The sequence below is a fragment of the Bemisia tabaci genome, chromosome 1 (genome assembly GCF_918797505.1).
Source record: "Bemisia tabaci chromosome 1, PGI_BMITA_v3".
NCBI classification, from domain to species: Eukaryota; Metazoa; Arthropoda; class Insecta; order Hemiptera; family Aleyrodidae; genus Bemisia; species Bemisia tabaci.
Genome location: NC_092793.1, coordinates 37,507,637 through 37,530,118, shown reverse-complemented (window position 1 = coordinate 37,530,118; position 22,482 = coordinate 37,507,637). Strand labels below are relative to the sequence as shown.

Below are 22,482 nucleotides of genomic sequence, written 5' to 3'. Positions count from 1 at the left end.
CTCAGCCCCTTCCTTCCTAGATTGTTACGTATTCTATCAAGGGCCCATCACTTTGACACTAATTAATCACCGCATCTGTGGGTACTGAAAAACAATATCGTGAGCTCTAACTCCAAGCTCCAATGAATCATCATTTTCGGAAGTGGCTGAAATCTCAGGGAAGGTACTTAATATATTAAAGAGAATAGGGGTACAATGGGTATTGTTAGGCTCGTAAATAACACGAAAATGACGCGAGGTAACAGTGACAAGGGGCGTATTGAGAATTGGCAAGAAGGGAACCAAAAACACGAAAGATGAATAAATGATGGAGGTGTAAGGTTTTATTCCTCCGTGCACTTCATTGTAAAAGAAAACTTTAAATTTCTGTGTCTGCAATGAAAATTTTGTTCCGTATTTATGAATCTACATGTCACGAGAGAAAAGAAACGCAAACCTACCGGCATCTTTCCTCAAACAAGAAATTTGTTTTTTCTAAGTTCTGTCAAATTTTTCGCATGAAATATTGGTGAGGCTGTTCTTCCCACAAATTAAAACCAATAGTTTCAGAAAGGCGGTCAGGGTGGAGAGGAGGGATCTACCATCAAAAGTATAAACAACACTCTGAACATGATTTGACCGAGTAAAAGCGAATACGAATACGTGAAGCACTTTTCACAAACTCTTAAAAAATTCGTCAAGAAGTAATAATTAGAATTTTTGGTATATCTTTTAAAGAAAAAGGTTTCAGCAACAGATTTTTGAAAAAGAAGTCTCGTGTTTGAAGCATTATTATGTTTTTTTCTCAATTTCTTTAAGCAGATTAAGTCGTAAAAAGTTATAGTAAATTCAAATGTTTCAATTTCTTTACTGATGTAATTTTAATTATTGATATTATATTTTAAAACCGCACACTAAAAAGGATTTACTTTTAAACAATTTTTCTTGAAACTGTCTGTTTAAAATTTACGAGTTTCTGAGTTCTATAAACTGTTAGCACCGATTTGATGTCGATGCGAAGATCGTTTGAGAAAAAGATGAGGAGGAAAAAAAAAGGAGAAGAAGGAGGAGAAAAAGAGAAGGATTGTAATGATAATTAAAATAGATAACGCATAGCAGTAGGAATGGAAGTGCCGCGCAGGGAGGTAGCGGTAGTCTGATTTACGCGGCAAATTCAAATATCAGATATTTTAAGCAAACTTGCTGGGGCCGGCTAGTTAACTCAAAAGACTGGATTTTATCAGCGAACATCGTAGAATTCTATCGACCACATGAATTTGTATATCATTGCCGGGCAATGGTATTTAACTCAGGATCTAATAATCACTCCCGGATCGATCCCTCTAATGTCAAGATTTAAACTGCATTGCTGGACCATCGTAACCCTCTACCTGAGTTGTGATCGCAGAACAAAATAAAGGGAAATCCCATTCAGATTTTAAGCGCTTTGTCCGCGATGAATCGATCCGGCCTCCTGACACTTGACATGACGCGTGCTTTTATGAGCTATCGAAGCATATCATATGCAGTCTCTGATGTAGAGTACATTGAAGATATCCAAATGTTCCAAAATAAAGTCATGAGGGAGAAATGAATGTTCGTAGTTTACTTAATAAGCAGTAAATTCTGACTTCTTGCCTTTGAAAGGATGGTTATCAATGAATCTTATCAGGCATTGAAATAAATCTTTATGTTAGGCAAATATCTAAAGCTTTGCTCCTCAAAAATTTCCCTCTTCTTCTGATACTGAGCAGATACCTTTAATCTTGCTAGAAAAAAGTCACCGCACAGAAAAATTTTTCCAGTTCAAAGTATACTGAAATTAGTTTAGTGCGCAATTGAACTCCAGTAGAATACGGTATGGTTCTATTATGAGCAAGGAGTGTAAATTAACACAGACAAAAACCGTTGTTTTCTAATTAATAGGGGTCCGCGAAGCTTCGCATTTGCTTCGTATTTTGCGAAGCGAAGCGCGAGGTCAGAAATAGCGAAGCGAAGATTTCGCCCTAACGAACGCGGTAATTCAGATTCTCGCGCCTCTTTCGAAATCGATGCCGAATGCCGATGATTGATGGATAATTCGTCCGCTCAAACCGGTTCTTAGCGCTTGCGGCCACTCCGCGCTATTTACGTCAATCCATGAACGGGCCATTCCGAGCCCCTTATTCGCCGGAAAGTGGGAACCATCTGGGAACCGTTTGGCATTTTTTAACACTGCGGATTATGGGAGAATCGCGGGCTGCGAGTGGTTTTCGGGATTCATTCATTTATGTAAATCAATCATTATTTACGCGAATTTTGGCAAATTGTGTTCACCAAAGTCATAACAAATTAAAAAATGTACAACATTCCCGGTTTTTATGACATAAATTTTCATAAGTAGGTATTTTGTACTGAACTCAAACTCTATGAACATTAGTAACAAATGTTCATCTTTTTGTTCTTATGAGACTTTTTCACTTTGTGTTCTTGAATAAAAATAATAAATTTGTTTGAAAAGTTTAAATCGATGGTTTTCAAATTATATTTACCACAACTTTGTAGGTATTGCTATGTTTTAAATTAAAAAAGATAAAAAAAAAAAAAATTAAAATGAAAATAAAAAAGTAAAAAAAGTTTTTATTTTTTATTATTCCGTGATAATTAAAGCAAAACCAATGACAATTTAAAAAGAAAATCTTAGACCTGCTGACATCTCAATAAAAATTTATTCTTAAAATTTAGGGGAAAAGAGGAGAAAATTTAATAAATGTATTCTTCGCGTAATTCCCAGTGTTCAATGAAAGTTACCACGCTGAGTCGCGACTCTCTTGAGTGATCGCCACGAAATTCCGCCGGTTGCATCCAGCGTATTTGAAGGGGCTTTTGTTTTGTCCACTTCGCTTTGAAAAACGCCGCCTCGCGGTCCCCTACAATTTATGAGTTGAATTTGGAAAATTTCAATGTATCCACGTAAATATTGATGAAGAAATGGGAGTGGTAGTGCTTAATTTTGCACCCTGCTTCATGGTTCATTGCTTTTTCATCAACTATCTTTGTGCTCGCAGGTTTACTGGCCACGCGAGTTGACAGGGAAAGTATCTTTTATCAGCGCTGCAATTGCAAATTCCAAAGAAGAAGAGGCAATATTCGCAATGCAATGTGTCAAAATGATGAAGGATTTAATCGAAAAGTCTGATGAAGAGTGTGATTGGGCATTAGATCTGGGCTCAAAGAATATTGTCGTTCCTGTTTTGCTCACTCTTCTAAGCCACTCTCTGGACGATCTGCGAGCTGCTACCATGGACTGCCTGGAATCGTTGGTCAAAACTCCAAAGTCGCAGGATTCGAAGGAATCATCATACTATCATCTGGTTTTGCAGGTCATTGAGAGGAGGGATGAGATTCAATTGGATAAGAAGTTAGTTTCACCTGTTGGTTTGCGCAACCAAACCGATGGTTGCAATGAGACTGTTGCACACAAGAGATGCAGCCAACTGAAGAGACTTCAAAGGGAAAATTTCTTGAAAATTCTGTTAAACTCATATCAGAATTTCTAAAAACCACTCATCATAGCACAATTTACATAATCTACACTCATTTTCAAATTAACCTTTCTACAGGCCTTTCTTCCTAGTTGCTGGCAATCAGGTTTTCCCGAAGAGAGATGCGATACAACTTAACAGGAATAAATGAACTATTTTGCAACCTGTTACACATCTTTCTCATGCATGATTCCAATCATTTTGAAATTGAATCTTTTTTTTTTTGTAACACGAAGAAAAATGACGAAGTGAATGTTTGAAAACAATCAAAATCGTATATGGAAAACGGTTTGCTTTATAGATTGTTCCATCAGTGTCAGTTTTCTTTAAGTTTTTTCTTGGTTAACCTAGTTGCTGGCAATAAAAAAGGAAATAACCTCAGATGCAGGAAATTTTAGAATTTTTGTCTTGGACTCAGCTAATTTTGATGAAAAGAGTATATCCCAGACATTTCTGACGTGTTCAGCGTGATTTTTGTGCACTATTCACCATGGAAAGTCTACTGATGTGGCTCTTGTGTGCAACATATCTATCATAGCTCATGTAGAAAAATTTTCCCTCCATAGATAGTATGAACTTACGTTTCACGAATTCCAGATCCTCACTGTCCTTACATTATGCCTATGTCCTTTCAAGAGGGAAAAAACGGTTACTTTTAAAATATTTTTGACAGCTTTTTACAGGATAACCCAACAAAACAGGATACATAAGCAGAGTTCTTATCTCAGAGACTATAAGAGAATAGGCAATTGGCCCTCTACCATACAAGATGATTATTGAAAGTAAATTTGTCACCAAAAAATTATCCTATAAAATTACGGTCTGAAATTTTTATTTAAAAAAAAAATTGCACAACCCGTCTTTTACAGTTTACAAGCCTCTTTGCCATATTGACGATAAAAGACAAATTAGCCTAAATTTTGAAAACTCAAGGTCAATCTGGGAGCATAAACATTTTTTAGCAAAATGCTTTCCAACTTTTCAGTTTTACACCGTAAGGCATCTTTTGAGCACAACATTTTTTCGATTTTTGAAAAAAGGGATTTTTTGGTCCATCCTAGCTGTGGTTAGTCAGCTACAGGAATCAATAAGTTGGAGCAAACTGTTCTATTCACAAGTTAACCATCTTTACAATTTGCCCTTGTGTTCTTTTCCAGCCAAGTAAACCTGATAATGTTCTCCCTTTTGTCTCGTGACAAGGATGTGCAGTCTTTGCTCCCTCATTTTGCTGTGGAATCATTGTTGAGCTCTCTGGATTCGCTGATCTCAGTGATAAAGTCAGATGTACCGTATCATTTTATTCACAAACTCCTCCTCTTACTTTCGTCAGTCAATTCACAGGTAATGCTTAGATGCTAGGCTTTTTTTGCTTCTTCAGACTGCACTTATGTTTTGTGGTTGAAAAAATATTGTCTGTCCTTAAAGTTATTGCACAGTAATATGAACATTTTCGGTTCAGAAGTTTGAATTCATAGAGTACTAGCTGATCTGGGCGCGGCGCCCGTCACGCCTAGCCGGGGGCTATGCCCCCTGGACCCTCGGTCACTCGCTACGCGAGTGACATTCGGCTCGCTTCGCGAGCCGATTTTGTAGTAGTTGCAGATTTTTTATCACTATATTTTGAAGATTTCATAGAAAACATTATGAAATTCTCACTCCACAATTAACTTGTAGAATAATAATGGCAGGGCAAGAAATAGACTATATCTTAAAATGGACGATTCCCACTTAGTAAAAACAGCCAACACCACGAGAAGGTGAAATTTTAGTTGCGTCCCCTAAAAGGAAACACGGAGAAAAAAATTTTGTGCATGGAACCCGAAGCTGAGATCATATGGATCTCTGAAGTTTTCGGATCACGCATCCGAAAAGTTAAGGTCCATCTGCCGAAGTTCGGGTCAGACAATTGAAGTAGTTCGGTATATACCGAAGGTTTCAGGTCACACATCTAAAGTACTCGGTGCATACCGAAGTGTTTCCGATTTCTGACCCAAATTTCGGCAGCTGGACCTCAAGTTTTAAGAGATTCATATGATCTCAACGTCGGGTCCCATGCACGAAGTTTTTTTCTCCGTGTGAGTATTAATATAAATTTCAACACAGTCAAACACAGTCGAGAACCAAGGAAATCACAGTAGAAAAGAGAAAAAATACCGTCGAATAAGTAAAGAAAACTATTATCGAAGAAATTCTAATTATTTGGAAAGTAATTCGCTGGCGTAATCAATGCGTAGCTGCGTAGGAGCATGAGCGAGATTTATCATCAACTGACAGCTGGCCGGTAGGTACCTGGGCGGGCGAGCGACAAATCGTAAAAGCGGTGGCATGGTTCGATTGACAGGAGTGGGGAACGGTCAGACGTAGGGGAAAGGTTCAGGCTGAACCGTTCAGCACAGCGCAGCGTCAGTCACCGGGTGGGGAAGAGAGTTGGGGAGGGGACACTTCCCCTCGAGTGAAATAGAAAAAGGTAGACTCGCTGAAAGTCTGAATCCTTCGAAGTTTATATTAATGATGTGCAGTCAAACTTGTTTATAACAAACTTTCTTCTACAAAAATTCCACTTTTAACAAAGTAATTTCTAGCATATAACAGGGAAACCCCCAGTTATAACGAAGTTTCATAATAAGATGTTTGCTGTTAAAAAAAGTTTCCGCAGATTAGAAATGGCAATTTCTTCCAAAAACCGTAGCGTAAAATAAGTTAAAACCTAAGGTATTTTTAATTGATGTTGACTAAAGAATCCGGATCATTCTTTGACGGATGTCTGCTGTCTCCATGTTTCTTTGGTTTTCAATTTTAGAAACTATTTGATCAATTTTAGATTTACATTGAATGATAGTTCTTGATTCATAGATGTACCTGCAATTTTTGGTTCATACCTTTGTGCAATTATTGAGGTAAAATTTCTACAAGGAAACATTTGACCGTAGGACAGAAAATGCATATGACCCCAAGAAAGAACTTGATCTAGTTTTAAAATTCAAAAACTAACTACCTTAAAGCTTACTTTTGGTCTTATTCAAGAGATCAGTTTAAAATTCATCGTTGGAGATCAAAATTAACTCATTTGATCAAAAACTGACAAAGTCATGGTAGTTTAACTCAAGTAACATAGGAATCTCCAACCATGTTTTACAAATATTTTTGCCAATTTTGCAAATATGTAAAAGTCAATATGCTATAGTCATTTTGGGTGCATTTATTTTTCATGAAACAATAATCGGTATTATCAATCCCGAAAGACCATCAATTTTCCGTATAGAATTGAAAAAATCGAAATATGTCGATTCCCTGACATGAAAATTAGATTCTATGTGATAAAATACTTATGTATCGATGTGCTGAACAGAAACCATATGTGGACAGTCAGAAGTCTGCGGCAACATCAATTCAACAGAAACACGGCAAAAATTAGATCGGATTTTAGCCGCTTTGCTGGCCTCTCCTCGTTACTTAGGAACCGTTCCTATACTCATGACAAAATTTTTCCCAGAGCTTTGGGTTATTATCAGCTTCCATTTAAACCCCGGTTCGATGGCCGAATCGGCTGCCCATAAAGCAAGCCATTTTTGAAGGGTTCTATGAGAAATTCGTGATATTATCGGCTCTCAGGTAATCACCCCATGGCTAAAATTGGTGGTATTAATGTTTGAAAGCTTAAAATAATCGTATTCAAGAAAGTTAGGTATTAAACTGTGAAATCAATTTCTTTTTAATAATATAATGGGATTTACTACTGGTGATTTAGCTATTATAGCCCCAGAATAATTTTTAATCTCCTTTATTTTTCAATAATCTCAACGGATTTTTTTTTGCTTAAACGACTCAAGAGACACTGTAGTTAAAAAATATAAAGAATTTTCGTTTTGGACATAAAAAAATGTTTAACTCGTTTAGGCACACCGTGTAATGTATGGAGCACTGCTGCTATTTGACCCCTGTCTTCAGGTCAAAATTCTTACAAGGAAGTCCCTTGTAAGAGACGAATTTTTTGTTATTTCCCCCAATTTTTTCTCCATTACATAATGGAATTGCTTGTCAAATTCTGAGGTCAATTATATTTAAATGTAATTTATACATTTCTTTTTTTCCCTTCATTTTATTTTTTGTATGGAGAAGTGAAGGTTTTGTTGATTTCTTCGGATTTCGAATACTGTAAATTCTCTTCTATTCGGCCGATTTGTATGAATGAGGCCTCTTTTTATTCGTGCTTTAACGGGGAGTAAGGAAAAGATTGCTAAATACATGAAAAACAATTTTTTTTGAAAATTGGACGAATCCCAGCGTGATGGTGAAATGGTTATCCAAGCGCAAGTAATGCGGTGAGGGTCCTGGCGACCGCCGGGATCCAGGCTATTGTTCCTCTCGAGACACCGACGCAGTGGTCAGGCGCGTGGGGAAGAGAGGGGCAAGTGGATTTCTATATGTGCAAGTAGCTTTCTGTATGAGCCATGTTTAGCAAATGGTCTAATGAGTCGCGAGGCTCATCACAGATTGCACTTAGGGGCTGCCCTGTGCCCTGGCTTAGGCCGGGTCGGAGAAATGAAATTTTTCCCGGAAATGAATCATGTTGAAAAAAAGTTTTATTACCATGTCCGAATAATGTATATAGAATTTGAAGCGCCTAAGTCAACTCTAGACCCTTCCACCTTTGCGATTAAGGCGAAAATTTTAAAAATGCATTTTATAGGACGAAAAAAGGTCGTTTCCGGTAGATTTTCCCGAGTTACTGGCGCCTAGGGCGAAAATTTCACGCATTTAGCCGTAATGTAAGTGGTTGAACGAGTAACCGGCGAGCGAATCAAAATGAAGCAGCGACACCGCAGGCCGCGCCGCCGTGACGCTGCGCCTACGCCCGCCCCTAGCGCGACGCGCGGCTGAACACCTTCCGTTAGCCACTGATCGGGCGCCTAAGGGAGGGGAATGAATGTGTGAGCATGGTTAGAACTGATTTCTCCATGAATCGAACCCTTTCCTTCAACATTCTGATGCTCACCTCAAAGATCACCTATTTACCACCTATCACCTATTTTTATACCTTCCAAAACAGAGAAAACTTGAAGTGTGCAGAGTTCACCTACTTTTGCAATTTCCTTATTGATTGAATGGGATTTAGGAAATTGCCAAAAGAGTTAATTTGTTCTTATTTCGCCGTACCAATTTGACAGTTTTTAGCTGCTGAAATACCATTTGGAGCTAGGTGCACAGATGCTTGCAATGCATGATGTTGAGTCAGGCGGGAGGCGGGCTTTACCGCCGGCGTAAGACTCAATCGCTTCAGCGTGAAAACCCACCGCTTGACCTGGGTCATTTCTAATGCTATCACCTGATTGGCTGACAACTGAAGGTGAAAACTCCATCCCAAAATTTGAAGTTCTTACGCCTGTCCTGTATTCAGTCACAAGTCTCTCAAGATTCAGTTTTGCTTTATCGTTCGAACGACGAACATCGAGAGAACGAGCCTGTCGCGTTACTACGCAAGTTAATTAAGTCGTCAGTTGATTGAGTCATTGAGCCAGTCAAGTTGATTCAGTTGTTGATCCGTAGACAAATATTACGCGAATGTTGAGTCAACATTTGAAAATGGTGAAGGAAGTGACGATAAAGGCCCAATCATGTGCTCGTTTTTGGTGTTTCTGCGCCTGAAGTGGTTCAATGCTGCCAACAAACCGGGAGGTGATGAAGTTTTTTTTATACACTCGTGAACCTTTACGATCCGAAAATTGTGGCCAGAAAGCTACAATCCGCACATAAGCTCGCCGGTTACTCGTTCAACCACTTAAAATACGGCTAAACGTGTGAAATTTTTGTCTAAAGGGCCAGTAACTCGGGAAAATATACCGGAAACGACCTTTTTTCGTCCTCTAAAATGCATTCTTAAAATATACGCCTAAATCGCAAAGACGGAGGGGTCTAGATTTGATTTAGGCGCTTCAAATTTTGTATATGTTATTCTGACATGGTAATACAACTTTTTTTCATCATGATTCATTTCCGGGGAAAAATTTAATTTTTCAGACCCGGCCCGGGGGGGGGGGGGGTCCTCCTCCTGACCGCTTCGTGGTCCCACCCCCGGAGATTTGTGTCAAAGCCCACAAATTTGAATCCACAATGGTATTTCATTTTTCCGACCCGGCCCACCCTGGCTATCACAGCAGTGGTACCAAATTTTGAAAAGCATAACAGGGGTGTAGAGATCTGTCAAAGCAACGTTTTAAACAAAACAGAGTAGTGAAATTCTCATTCCAAGAGTGCTGAATTGCTCAGCCATCCTCAAATCAGTTTGTTTGCTTTTCTCATATATGCATATCTTATATCAGCGCGGAGCGGATTCATAAGTATTGAAAAGAAACTAAATAACGGAGCCCCTTCATCTTTAAAATTTACAGTAAGAAAATACCCAGAAAACAGGAAATCCATCAACCTAACAGATTGAAGTATTAGTATCTTTTTTACAAGCTCTCAAAAATTCATGACGAGCCTGCCAGTCACTTTCCGGTAAGCAACTCAGGCACTCGATACATTGTATCAAGTAGGGGGTCGAAACGATCGCGAAGGTGGTGTATACTAAGTATATGCGCCAAAAATAAAAATCTTAATTTACAACAAAAAAGTCTAATTTTGACCCATAGAACAAGCTCCTGCAGTCTGGCCTTTTAACCCGGGATCACCCTGTATTTACTGATCTTGGCCAAGAATGCTCATCATTTGTCACATCCCTATGAAGAAAAAAGATGTAAATCTTTTACGATCCTCCTTGACTATGGAATTCATTCTTGTAGGGCTGAATTTTCCAGGAAATGAGGTAAATGTGTTTCGAAGGATTTTTTCTTCTTAGATATTAAAGATATGTGTGGGGGAAGGGGGCATACATCGATACTGAGACGGAAAAAACACTATTTCTTTTGCCTTTGTCCCCTCTGTGATACCTTTTATCCTAAATATCACATTAAATTTATTTTTCAAGTGCTTTCTTTACATTTTTGTCTCCAGGAAATTGTACTGAGCATGGTGCCTTTGGCTAAGTCACTAATGGAATCGCTGAAAGTACTCGTCACCAGAAACAGACAAGAAATTTCCGATTGTTTAGTTGAAATTGTCAAAAGATTGAATGTAGGTGTAGTCAGCTGCTTAGAGAACACGTCAGTTTGGGCACTAGTTGTAGATATTCTTTCAAGCCAGTCCTCAGATATCAGCACGGATGACACCTCCAATAACACTTCCTTGTGCGTTCTCTTCTTAAAACAGGTGTGTGTGTTGTTATTTGTACTAAATACTTGTTAGCAGCACATATCGGCAATGAAAGTCCGCAACTTTTTATCTCGTTTGCGCCGTTTCGAAATCTCTGCTCCTATTTTATATCTGTAAAGGAGAACAAATCGACATCATTCCTTGAAATTTTCGCAGAAAGAAGGAATATAACGGCAGCTTTTATAAGTGGGGTTGTTGCATGGGTGAGAGATTTGAAAATGAAAAATATGTAGCCATCGATCGTTTCGCGAGGGAAACGATAGTAACATTTAAAAATTCCAGAAATGAATCTGTAAGCCCGATCAAAAAAGTTCCAGAAAGTCTCATCAAATTCAAGTTGGAAATGGATGATTTTTGTTGGCTGCTATACAGTTGCTCTAAGTATGTGTTGCATTGCATGAGAGTCTCTCCTGGCCAACATCACCCGTATCTTGACAGGTGTGCTTATTCTGTGGAGGTTAGGTTAGCACAGTATGATTTTAACACTTTTAATGCGGTCAACATACCACCCGCGATTTTTTTGCGGAAATGCCAACTAGAAGGCCTACTGATTGAGGAACAACAAACCGCGAAATCTGTAGTTTGGCCGTTTTTGAGAAAATGCGATTTTTCGCTCTTTTGGCGGGAATTTCGGGTCAAGGCGCTGAAAAAGTCAAGTTAGGCTGTTTTTGTGGCTTGTAAATCCATATTCTACACATTTTTAGTCAATCAAGTGTCAGTAGATAGCTATTCGTGCATATTGCCAAAAACTGCCCACAAATTGCCTAAATTTCAAAATGGGGGCCATAATAAAGCCTCCGGGATTTCGATTTTTTTAAAATACGCATACAATGTCATGTTAGGTGTCGACTCTTACGTAATTTTGGTCGTAGATTTCAGATATGAAGTTAAAAAAGTCCCCCGGCCAAAGGGGGTACCCCAAATCCAAGATGGCAGCCAATTTTGAAAGACAAGAGAGTGAATTTTTAAAATGTTCGCGTGATAAGGCAAGTGAGGTATCATTTCCTATGTAATTTTGGTCGTAGATTTCATTTATGAAGTCATAAAAGCCCTCCAGTCAAAGGGATTGCTCCGAATGCCAAGATGGCGGCCAAATTTGAAAGGCAGGAGGGTGAATTTTTGAAATGTTTAAGTGAAATTCATAGTAAAAGTGAATCAGCCTGACGTCAGGCTATGTTTCATAAACTACCCTGAGTCAGACTGATGTCAGCCTGAATTAGTAACATGAAACCTGAAACCTAACATGACACTGTATGCGTTTTTTAAAAAAATCGACATCCGGGAGGCCTTATTATGGCCCCCTTTTTGAAATTTAGGCAATTTGTGGGCAATTTTTGGCAATATGCACGAATAGCTATCTACTGACACTTGATTGACTAAAAATGTATAGAATATGCATTTACAAGCCTCAAAAACAGCCTGACTTGACTTTTTCAGCGCCTTGACCCGAAATTCCCGCCAAAAAAGCGAAAAATCGCATTTTCTCAAAAACAGCCAAACTACAGATTTCGCGGTTTGTTGTTCCTCAATCAGTAAGCCATCTAATTGGTATTTCCGCAAAAAAATCGCGGGTGGTATGTTGACCGCATTAAAAGTGTTAAAATCGTACTGTGTTAGGTTAAGCTCATCTCGAGCTCTGATTGGCTACAATTATAAGTGGACGCTGCCTGATGAACCCGAGCAGGGCCAGTTGCCACGTACCTCTGCTCCCCATAATACAATTATGATATAAGTCTATGCTGCTCACCACAGAAGGGCTCCCTTGCTCCATGTAGAATACAGGAAAAGGGCAGTTTTTAATTCCTCTTTCATCCTAGAAGTCGTTGTGAAGAGCCGAAAACTAGGTTTTCGGCCAGTTTTTTAAGAAGTTTTCCAGAAAAGAAGGTGGGCAGAGCTTTGTGAGATTCCGAAGTAAAAAATTGTCTGCATCCTTTTTAATGCAAAACAATAAGACAAGCTTCAAATCGGCCAAATGGGTGGATCAAGGCATTTGATGGGGAAGACTATGATATCAGAAACAGGAGGGCATATTTCCAGGCATACCATGGTAAAATTCTGTCCTATTTTTCGTTTGTACTTCTAAATATTGTCTGTGTTTGTCTCTATCATGCGCAATTCTTTTGGACTATTTTTAAATAATTTTAATAATTAAATAAATTATACCGATGAATTCAACTGATCAAAATGAATTAATGCACTGTAGTAAGACTAATATAATCGCTGTAGTTTTTTCGTTGTATTATAGATTGATTTTTTTTCACATTGATTCTTAATTTCATTTTTTTTTTTTTTTTTTTTTTTTGTGATTTTGCGTTTTTCTGGACTTAGGCAGTTGCTATAAAGCAAAGTAAAAGCTTTTAACAGCTGTTCTTTGCCATTTTCTGAGAGCGTATTTTGCAGGCCAAGTATTTTAATTTTTAGCATTATGCTATGAGTCATAAGACTTTTCTGAGGTATCCAAAGTCACTGATTCTAGCCACATTAAATATGAACGCTGGGCGTGGATGGCAAAAAATTAACTGCAACACTTATAGATTAAATCCTCCCAAATTTTTTTTTTCTAGGTGACTCCAGATTTCTATGCTGCCTTGTCCCCTGCAATCCAAGACAAATTGCTGCAGCAATTGATAACTATTTCTGCCAATAGTGAAAATCCCGAAGTGGTCTCTGCTGTTGCCTCAGTGTTCAAGCATATTTCAATCGATTCCCGTGTTGTGGCCAAACTCCTGTCTCAGATGAGGGATGCATCCACCCGTATCCCACAGACTATGACACCTCTGCAGAAGCGCAGGTTCGTTTATTTAATTCATGTGTAATTTTCAGGTTATCTTGTTTTATTCTTGTAAAACGCAAATCTGATGAGACTCAAGCTACTTTTGTGCTTTTCATGTGTATTTAATTCATCACCAAAAAATATGGCACTCTTCTCAAGAGCATTTCGTTCTCAAATCTTAATTTAATTTCCAGTCAAATCTTGTCATTACATCCTGACTTGGTCATCTACATCAGGCTGGAGCGAGAAAATATTATTTTATGAAGATGGCTGACACTGATGAAAAGGTGCCAAATGATGTCAAAAGTAAGCTGTAATAAAAATTTCAATTTGACGTATTGGGCCTTAACCCTTAGCACTGCAACCATTCATTGGATGATAGTTGATCACGAAAATTGCAGGGATACACCGCATAATCATTAGTACAGACTCTCTGACCCTTCAAATTCTTATTTATTCTCCAAGTCCATTTTAGAGATTTTTCTTGCTGGTATTCATGACTTTTGTAGCTACAGAGCACGCCTTCATTTCCTCCCGCACGCAACAAGGACAACCGCAATGATAAAGAATTCTATTTGGCGAAATCGAGCCGAAAGCAGGCACTAGTATGTATGGGTTATTATAGTGATGGGTGGGATTTTATTTAAAATTCCTAGGTATAGTTTAGTATTTGCTATAGTAAACACTTATCATTTATTCCATCACTTCTTCGGATTATTTATTTTTAATCAATCTAAATTCATGAGAAGTGTAGTTCATCTGTATTTCCATTAATTTTTTCTTTCCCTGGAACCTAATGTACATGAGTTTGAATCCATCTCAAACTAAGCCAGTCAAAAGCAAATTTAACTACTTACGACTTCAGTGAAAACGAACTGTATTTCGCAAATTAAAGTGATAATTAAAGCAACCAAACTGTCAGTCAGAAATGTTCCAAAATTACTAGGCAATGCTTTTATCAGCTCATCATTTGATCCAATAATTTCAATTGTGGCATTTCATCCGGCATGTCGCTGCACGACTTCTATGATACTGAAAGTCTTAATTTTTTCTTCAAGTACTTAGAAAGTACTTAAAAAGTACGTAATTTTTTTTTTTTTTTTGTAGACCTCAGTAGACACCTTGTATTACTAGCATAAGCAGCAAGCTGTGCGGATTGACATGCAATGACTTTCACTAAATCGACAATATTCGGCATTTTGGAACAAGTTTTTATTGAAATAAAAAGTTACCATTTTAGTTACACGTACCGTAAAAAGTTACCTAACGACTCAACGCGCCCGCTTTTGTTCTGTTGCTGTGAGGGGTAATTTACAAATTAGCAAAATTTCTTGCTCCTTTGTTCCCTGTACACAGGATTACATACATATTAACATGATTTGGACTGCATTTTATAATGAGGAACTACAATTTCTAGCTCAGTTTAGAAACTAAGTATGTAGTATTAGTTTCTGCAAGCATAAGAGATTTTTTACGGATGAGCCAGAAATTGTAGCTCCTAATTGTGAAATGGAGTCCATTTGATGTGTCTGCTTTAGGAATTAAAAGGATAGCCCAGGTGTGGCTACTTAACTGAAGACTGAAGGACGAATCTGTTTGAATGTCTGTGCAATTGACAGTTTCTCATCACAGGCCCTCTGTAAATCAAACGTGTGAATTAACCTGGAGGGAATTATACTCTACAAAATGACCTTCTGTCAAAGTGCACTTTCAATTCTAAATTCACCCATGGAAATGATTCTTTTTTTCAGATTAATCAACTCCCTGACTGGGTCTGACTTCATTGAAACACCCGAGTGGAAAATGGGAATCACTCTCTTAGAGCTGATACAAAACAAAAAAAAAATCTACTCCTCTCACATCCTAGTCCCAATTCTATTTGATCTCCTCAAAAAGTAAGTGATGATTTGAATTTTTCTAGGTTTGGGTCTGTTATGGTATTGCAGCTAGCAGTAATCAAGTGATACTAATGCGGATATACCCACTTACGCGGAAGACTATTGTTCAATTACACATACCAATGCATTTCGGGGATTCCCATTTTCAGGGCGCTATTTAAATTTAGTTAATAGAGAAGCTCTGGAGTACAAAATGTTACAAAGATACAAAGAAAACATGGAGCGACCTAATTGGAGGAAGCTGGTGGTTGCAATAGATGAAGGAGGTAAGGAGTAAACTAACTAACAGCAACAAGCAACCCACAAAAGATCTTATAGTTCGTTCATCATTTCTCCTTAGTCTACAGCAGACACCCATTTCAACGCTTAGGATTGTTCTGTTTTCCCTTTATTCTTTTTATCTACAGCTTTGTATATCAATTTCAATTATCAGCCTACTGTTTCGCAGAAGAATTTGGGTTAAATTTAGTTATTAAGAGCCTGAGTTTGTAGTAATTGGAGGGTCATTCCATGAGAAATCATCCAGAGGTGGATGCTTGACCGACTCATAAATCTTTTATGCGATATTGTGCATACACCATCTGGAAAATGTTGTGTTTTAAAATTTTTATTACAGACTAGAAGAGAAATCGAGCAATTTCCCCCTAACTTCAATTCAATTTTCTGCAGGATATCTTTTTAGTCCAGTCATTTTGCTAAATACTTATGAATGTAACACTGATCGTGAGTTTGTTTGCGCTCAAAAGCGAATTGCAGTAAGGAAGTTTTAAGTATTTATTGTTATTAGGGCTTATTGCACCTGAGCTGCTTTTTTTAACTTCTCGAGTGCCGCATTTAAAGCTTCAAATCATCAAAATTATGTGGAAGCTTCCATTGACCAGATAATATCGTCAGGATCATTTTTTTAATAAAAATTTTGAATGACCATTCATAGAATGACCCTGGACGTATTTATGCCAAAGGGAATCATGTTGTTTGCAAACCCTAGCTCATTGTTCCTTTTAGTATACATTCTTCCAATTTTATAATACAAGAAACATGGAGCAATGGAAGACTAAAATTATATTTTCGGGCCCTTTATTTGGTTTCCAAAAAGAGCTCTTAAGTTAAAAATATGAGATCTACCAGTTCTTTAATGGTGCAACATGAACGTTTTAAACCCTAGAATTGAGTGCTTCCTGGAACAAATGAATTTCTTGCCTCTCCGAAAATGAAATGAATCGAGGTATGCGAAAACGTCCGATGTCCATTTTTTTGGATTTTGAGTTTTTTGGCTTAACGTCATCTTCGAGGGTAGGCGCATCTATGTGTAGACGGATTTGATCTGTTTTTTGTTTTTTCGCCCCCATTTAGGGGGTCGAACCTCAAAAATATGCGAAAACGTCCGATGTCCATTTACGAGGGTCATCCCATGAGGTTCCCTACCTCTTATCTTCCAAACGGAAAGAGATAAATCAAATCGGTAAATAAGTTCTTATAAGGCATACTCTAAGCTTTAAAAGAAGCTCAAGTTTTTGAAAATTGGTCGAGGGGTTCGCGAGGAAACTTAATTTTACTGCGACAACTTCCTGTCGCCGCGCGCCCACCTTCGGAGTCTGGATGCGCGGAGAGTCGATTATTTCAGACTTGGGTTTTCGCTGCTAAGCATCATATCAAAAAGAAATTTGAAGGTTTTTATTGAGTAGACCTTACCTTACTTTTTGACGTAGTCTCCGCCTCTGTTTTGACATTTCTGGTGCCAATATTGCAGCTTCTTGATGCCTTCCGCGTAGAGGCTGGCTCTTGTCTTGGCACCGGAATCCGTCATTGACAGTGCTCTGTACTTCCGAATCATTCGGATTCCGCTTTCCACCGAGGAAGTTTTTCAGCTCAGTGAACAGACGAAAGTCACATGAGGCTGAATCGTAAGAGTACGGAAGATGGAGGGAAATTTTCTTATGCAAAGCAACTGATTCGGAAGTGTAGAGGGCTTGTCAATGACTGGTTTCGGTGCCAAGACAAGAGCCAGCTTGTACGCGGAAGGCATCAAGAAGCTGCAATATTGATACCAGAAATGTCAAAACAGAGGCAGGGACTTCGTCAAAAAGTAAGGTAAGGTCTACTCAATAAAAACCTTCAAATTTCTTTTTGATATGATGCTTAGCGGCGAAAACCCAAGTCTGAAATAATCGACTCTCCGCGCATCCAGACTCCGAAGGTGGGCGCGCGGCGACAGGAAGTTGTCGCAGTAAAATTAAGTTTCCTCGCGAACCCCTCGACCAATTTTCAAAAACTTGAGCTTCTTTTAAAGCTTAGAGTATGCCTTATAAGAACTTATTTACCGATTTGATTTATCTCTTTCCGTTTGGAAGATAAGAGGTAGGGAACCTCATTGGATGACCCTCGTACTTTTTTCCACTCCATAATTTTTACTTCCAACCCCCCCCCCCCCCTCTCGAAATCGACAAAATTGGGATCTGAAGTGTCTTTCCAAAAGTTTCCAAGGGAGATCCGTCGGACTCACCTAGCCCCTGGGGATTCCATACCCCCCCCCCCCCAACACAGACACACACACCCTCTCACACAGATACTCCATCGCCTCTTACGTGTCGCGGCTGCGCGGGCCTTAAATTCATAACCGCCACTGCATGCATAAATACTTACACCTACCTAAATACAACATATCGACGGTGTAAGTGCGTAACCATTTATCTCGTTTGCGATGTCTCAAAATTTCCGCTGTTATTTTATTTATTGAATTAAAGGAGAACAAATCGGAAAATCCTCTTTGAGACGGTAACTTTTGCAACACTGGGGTGCCGTCTCTTACGCTCTAAGGACAAGCTTGATACACGAATGTGTAGCATTTTCAATCTACTTTCATTTGAAAGGATCTACTTACTTTAAAGAATAGCTGAACAACAGTTACAAGCAAAAAACCATTAAAAAACGAAATTTTGAAAATTTTGGGCTATCTATGAGAACCCTGTAGTGACCGCAATTTTCATCAGAAAAATTTCAAACCGGGTTAAATAAGACCGAAATTTTTATCTGCTTTTCAAGATCCACAAACTCTGTGTTAAAATCAACGGCTTCGGCGATAATAGCCGTAAAACGAGAGAATAACCTATTTTTGACCGTTTTTTTTATCGGGGGGGGGGGGGGGCTTACAGGGGTACCCATGATTGTTCGAGGGGGCAATTTTGGATTCTCGTTAAGGTCCCCCTATAGATGAGAAATTAAATGAGAAAAAAAGTTCTGCTCCCAAAACATGCGATGGTAGCCGAAAAACGAGAGAAAATAACCAATTTCTGACTGTTTTTTTGATGTTGGGGGTTTTCGGGGGGGGTTCCCATGATTTGTCGAGGGGGCAAATTTGGATTCTCGTTCAGGACCCTCTGAATATGAATAATTTCACCCTACTATATATAATTCTAATCGATTTCATGCATTCTAGGCAATCCTGAACACATATCTTGAGGGGCAATCTCAAAGTATGCGAAAACGTCCGATGTCCATTATTTTTCTTCTTCCGCCGTCACGTAACTTTCTTTGAAGCCTCGAAGAAAAGAGAAATATTTTTTTTGTGTTACTGGAGGTCTCACATTATGTTTTACTCTAGTTTAAAGGTTTTTGGAGGGGTCAAAAATAATGGTTTTTGGGCAAATTTTTGCAATGTATGCGAAAACGTCCGATGTCCAAAGCCCTTTTTTTAAAATTACTCAGCATTGAATGGAAGTTGGAATGGGACACAGTTGTGTGCCTTTTCTACAACCCTTTACTAAGAAACACACGCCTTGATTTTCTTCAAAACGCCGATTCTAAAGGCCTCCACATTTTTTTGCGGTTTACCAAAAGTTGATTTTTTGGACATCGGACGTTTTCGCATACCTCGATTCAAATAAAAACAAGGGAATTTTCATTTTTCAAAGTTGGGCTTTTTTTCAATGCAAACTATTCAACTTATTTGGCGATTATTGGTTTTTTTGATAAGTATTAATATTATTTATGATCTTCGGTATTTAATTTTCAACGATCGTTAATTCTCTTCAATATCGCTCATTATTTTGGTAATCACAGACTCATTGAAAGATGCCTTAATGCCTGGTTGGTGAAATGCCTCTAAGTTTGGGTTTTGCTCAAAGGCCTTGTGAAAACAAAATGTGCATTTTCTAAAGTGGTAACTGATTGTTCTTCCATTTGTTGGACAGGTGTTTGCAGTTTGAGGAGCAGTCCTCAGTAGAGTACATCAAACAGCTTTGTCTCACATGTCTTTTGCATTCGCATGAGAAGGTTCTTGAAAATATGTCTGTGAGTAAAGATTTGTCAGCGATCAATATGGACATGGATTTCAGTGAAATCATTGTTGAATGCATTAGAGGAACTCAAAACCCTCAAACGCATCATCATGCGTTACTTGTTCTCACAAAGATGGCTGTGTTGTTCCCTGTAAGTTCTCTCCAGTCTTATCATATGAATTTTATTATTATTTTTCAATCATTCCATACTTTGTTTTGAAAAATTAATTTAACACCCAGCGATTTGATGTTTTCCATTTCTTACCCACTCACTTCCATGATATCTTTACAGATAATATGCTGAAACCTTTGCTAAACATGTGCTATAACGTGGCAACATTTTTGCGCATGTTTTTCCAGATGGGTAGATATTTCAACCATTTTACTCTTTTTTTCCTTTTTTTATTATGTTCTATTTATTGTAATCTTCTATGTGCAAGAGAAGTATACAGGGTGTTCCAGAAGTCCCGCTCCCCCCCCCCCCCCCCCCCTGTAACTTTTGAACGATTTGAGATAGAAAAATGAAACTTTGGGAATGTTTCTATCTCAAAAAGGACCATCTTCTAGGGGGGGTCAAAATTTTTTCGTAACCCCTATCTTGTGATACATCATTGGAAAGACTATTAAGAACTAAGAATTTTGGCGCAAACCGCAGATCAATATCTTAATTTTTGACCGAGTTATGATACAAGGTCTGTCTGGAAAGTATCAAGCTTTTTTATTTTTAAAGGAAACTAGCTGACCTAGGGCTTTGAAACTCTGGTCTCCCTCAAAATACTCTCTACCAAACAAATGCACTTGTTCCAACGGTATTTTAACCTCTGGAAGCACTCGGCAAAATCCTTCCTCAGGATAGCCATCAGTTGCTGCGTCGTGTTTGCTTTGATATCTTTGACCGACTGTAATCAAGTTCCTTTCAACGCGCTTTTGAGTTTTGGGAACAGCCAGAAGTCACAGGGTGCCAGGTCTGGACTGAAGGGGGGGGGGGGTGCAGCACCTGTGCGATCCCGTGTTTCGCCCAAGGACTAGGCACAAGGAATGGGCAGGAGCGTTGTCGTGGTGGAGCATCCAGGCGCCGCTTGCCCAGAACTCAGGATGCTTCCGCCTCACCGCATCCCTCAAACGGCGCAAAGTTTCCCTATACATTTCTTTGTTGATAGTCTGTCCCTGGTGGGTATACTCATGATGCACAACACCTTCTTGATAAAAAAAAAAAACTGTCAACATGACTTTAACTTGGCTTGACTTGCTACGCTTTCTTTGGACGCTCTTCCCCCTTCGCAATCCAAGCTGAACACTGGACTTTGGTTGCAGGGTCGTACTCGTACTCGTAGACCCACAACTTGTCTCCTATAATGATTGATGTGTCAATCCGAGATTGAAGCAAAACTTGATTCAAATTCGCTGATCCTCGCGCTCGGACATTTTCGCGGAAAACAAAAATGCGATGCCAGCACTTGATACACACTGTTTAATCAGGTGCTCGCTGTCAACTGATTAAACGCATGTCATAGCGATTGCGTGTGTGCTTTTAGGAGGATATGGACGAAGTCCCAACTTTCTATCTATGATAGATTCCAAGACATAAGAAGAGGCTTGATACTTTCTGGACAGACCTGGTAGGTCAAAGGTCAAATTTGACCTATTTTCAAAAAATCATATCTCTGGGTTTTATCGTATAGAAAAAAATAAAACGGAAATATTTATCAAATTGTAATCACTTGTATGTAAAAATCACAGAAATCACTTTGAACTAATTTTTAGTGGAGGTTCGGACCCCCGAATATGCCAGTTCAAAGGTCATTCGATTGTATTGCGGAAGGAGCCAATTTCCCCCAACTTTGCTTCAACATTATCTCAATAAATTTTAAATCAGTTCAACATTACGTTTGTAAGTCCCCAAATTTCGGGGAAAGTTGAAAAAACGATCTTAAATAGTCAAATTTAATCACCGTAAATTTCGTTTAAAAAAATTAGTAACACTGGTGTTGGCAACAATTACATTAAACAAAACAGAAAGTATAATAGGGAGTATATATGCTACGGGTAATCTAGTCAAACCAGGTAATGTCGACATTACCCGGCACGGTGCCCCTGAACTCACTTTAAATGCGACTTTGTTGTACATCAAAAATTCAAGTTGGAGGTTGTAGTGGGGTACTCCCTGATGGGTTTTTGGGCAATTTCGAAATAGGTTGTCGGAGCTCCTCGAAAAATAATCGCATTTTTGTGGTTTTTTAGGGGTAAAATAGCAAAATCGGCCTCGGGGCGACAAATTAAACCCCCTCTCCCTCATCCTTGCCTTGACCGATCTGAATTTTTAGTATGTTTTTACCTGGTATAAGATGGGACTTTTCTGAAATTTTCATGCCCATACAAATTTTTTTGCTCCCGCGGCAGCGTTGCCAAGTTGCGGACTCCAAAATATCGAATTTAATGATAAAATGAAGGTTTCGGAGTGTGATTTCCATTCAAAATCAAAAATTCAAATTGTAAGTTGTAGTAGGGTACTGCCTGATGGGGTTTTGGCCAATTTCGAAGTAGAGTGTTTGAGATTTTTGAAAAATAATCGAATTTTTGCGGTTTTTTAAGGGTAAAATAGCACACTGAGCACGGGGCGGCAAGTTAAACCTTTTCTCTCTCATCCTTGCCGTGACCGATCTGAACTTTTAGTATGTATTAACCTGGTATAAGATGTGACTTTTCTGAAATTTTCATGCCCATACAAAATTTTTTGCCCCCCGCGGCAGCGTTGCCAAGTTGCGGACTCAAAAATATCG

At 38.7% G+C, this 22,482-nt stretch overlaps 1 protein-coding gene across 1 annotated transcript in view; it reads left to right on the top strand.

Annotated features, from left to right (window-relative positions):
- Nucleotides 1-22,482, top strand: part of l(2)k09022 (HEAT repeat containing 1 homolog l(2)k09022) — a 125,476-nt gene that overhangs the window by 63,039 nt on the left and 39,955 nt on the right. The window contains exons 10-15 of the mRNA XM_019058500.2: nt 3,027-3,379; nt 4,661-4,844; nt 10,497-10,751; nt 13,319-13,545; nt 15,279-15,422; nt 19,616-19,853. Coding sequence (XP_018914045.1) covers nt 3,027-3,379; nt 4,661-4,844; nt 10,497-10,751; nt 13,319-13,545; nt 15,279-15,422; nt 19,616-19,853 — 1,401 coding nt within the window. The remainder of the gene's footprint in view (nt 1-3,026; nt 3,380-4,660; nt 4,845-10,496; nt 10,752-13,318; nt 13,546-15,278; nt 15,423-19,615; nt 19,854-22,482) is intronic.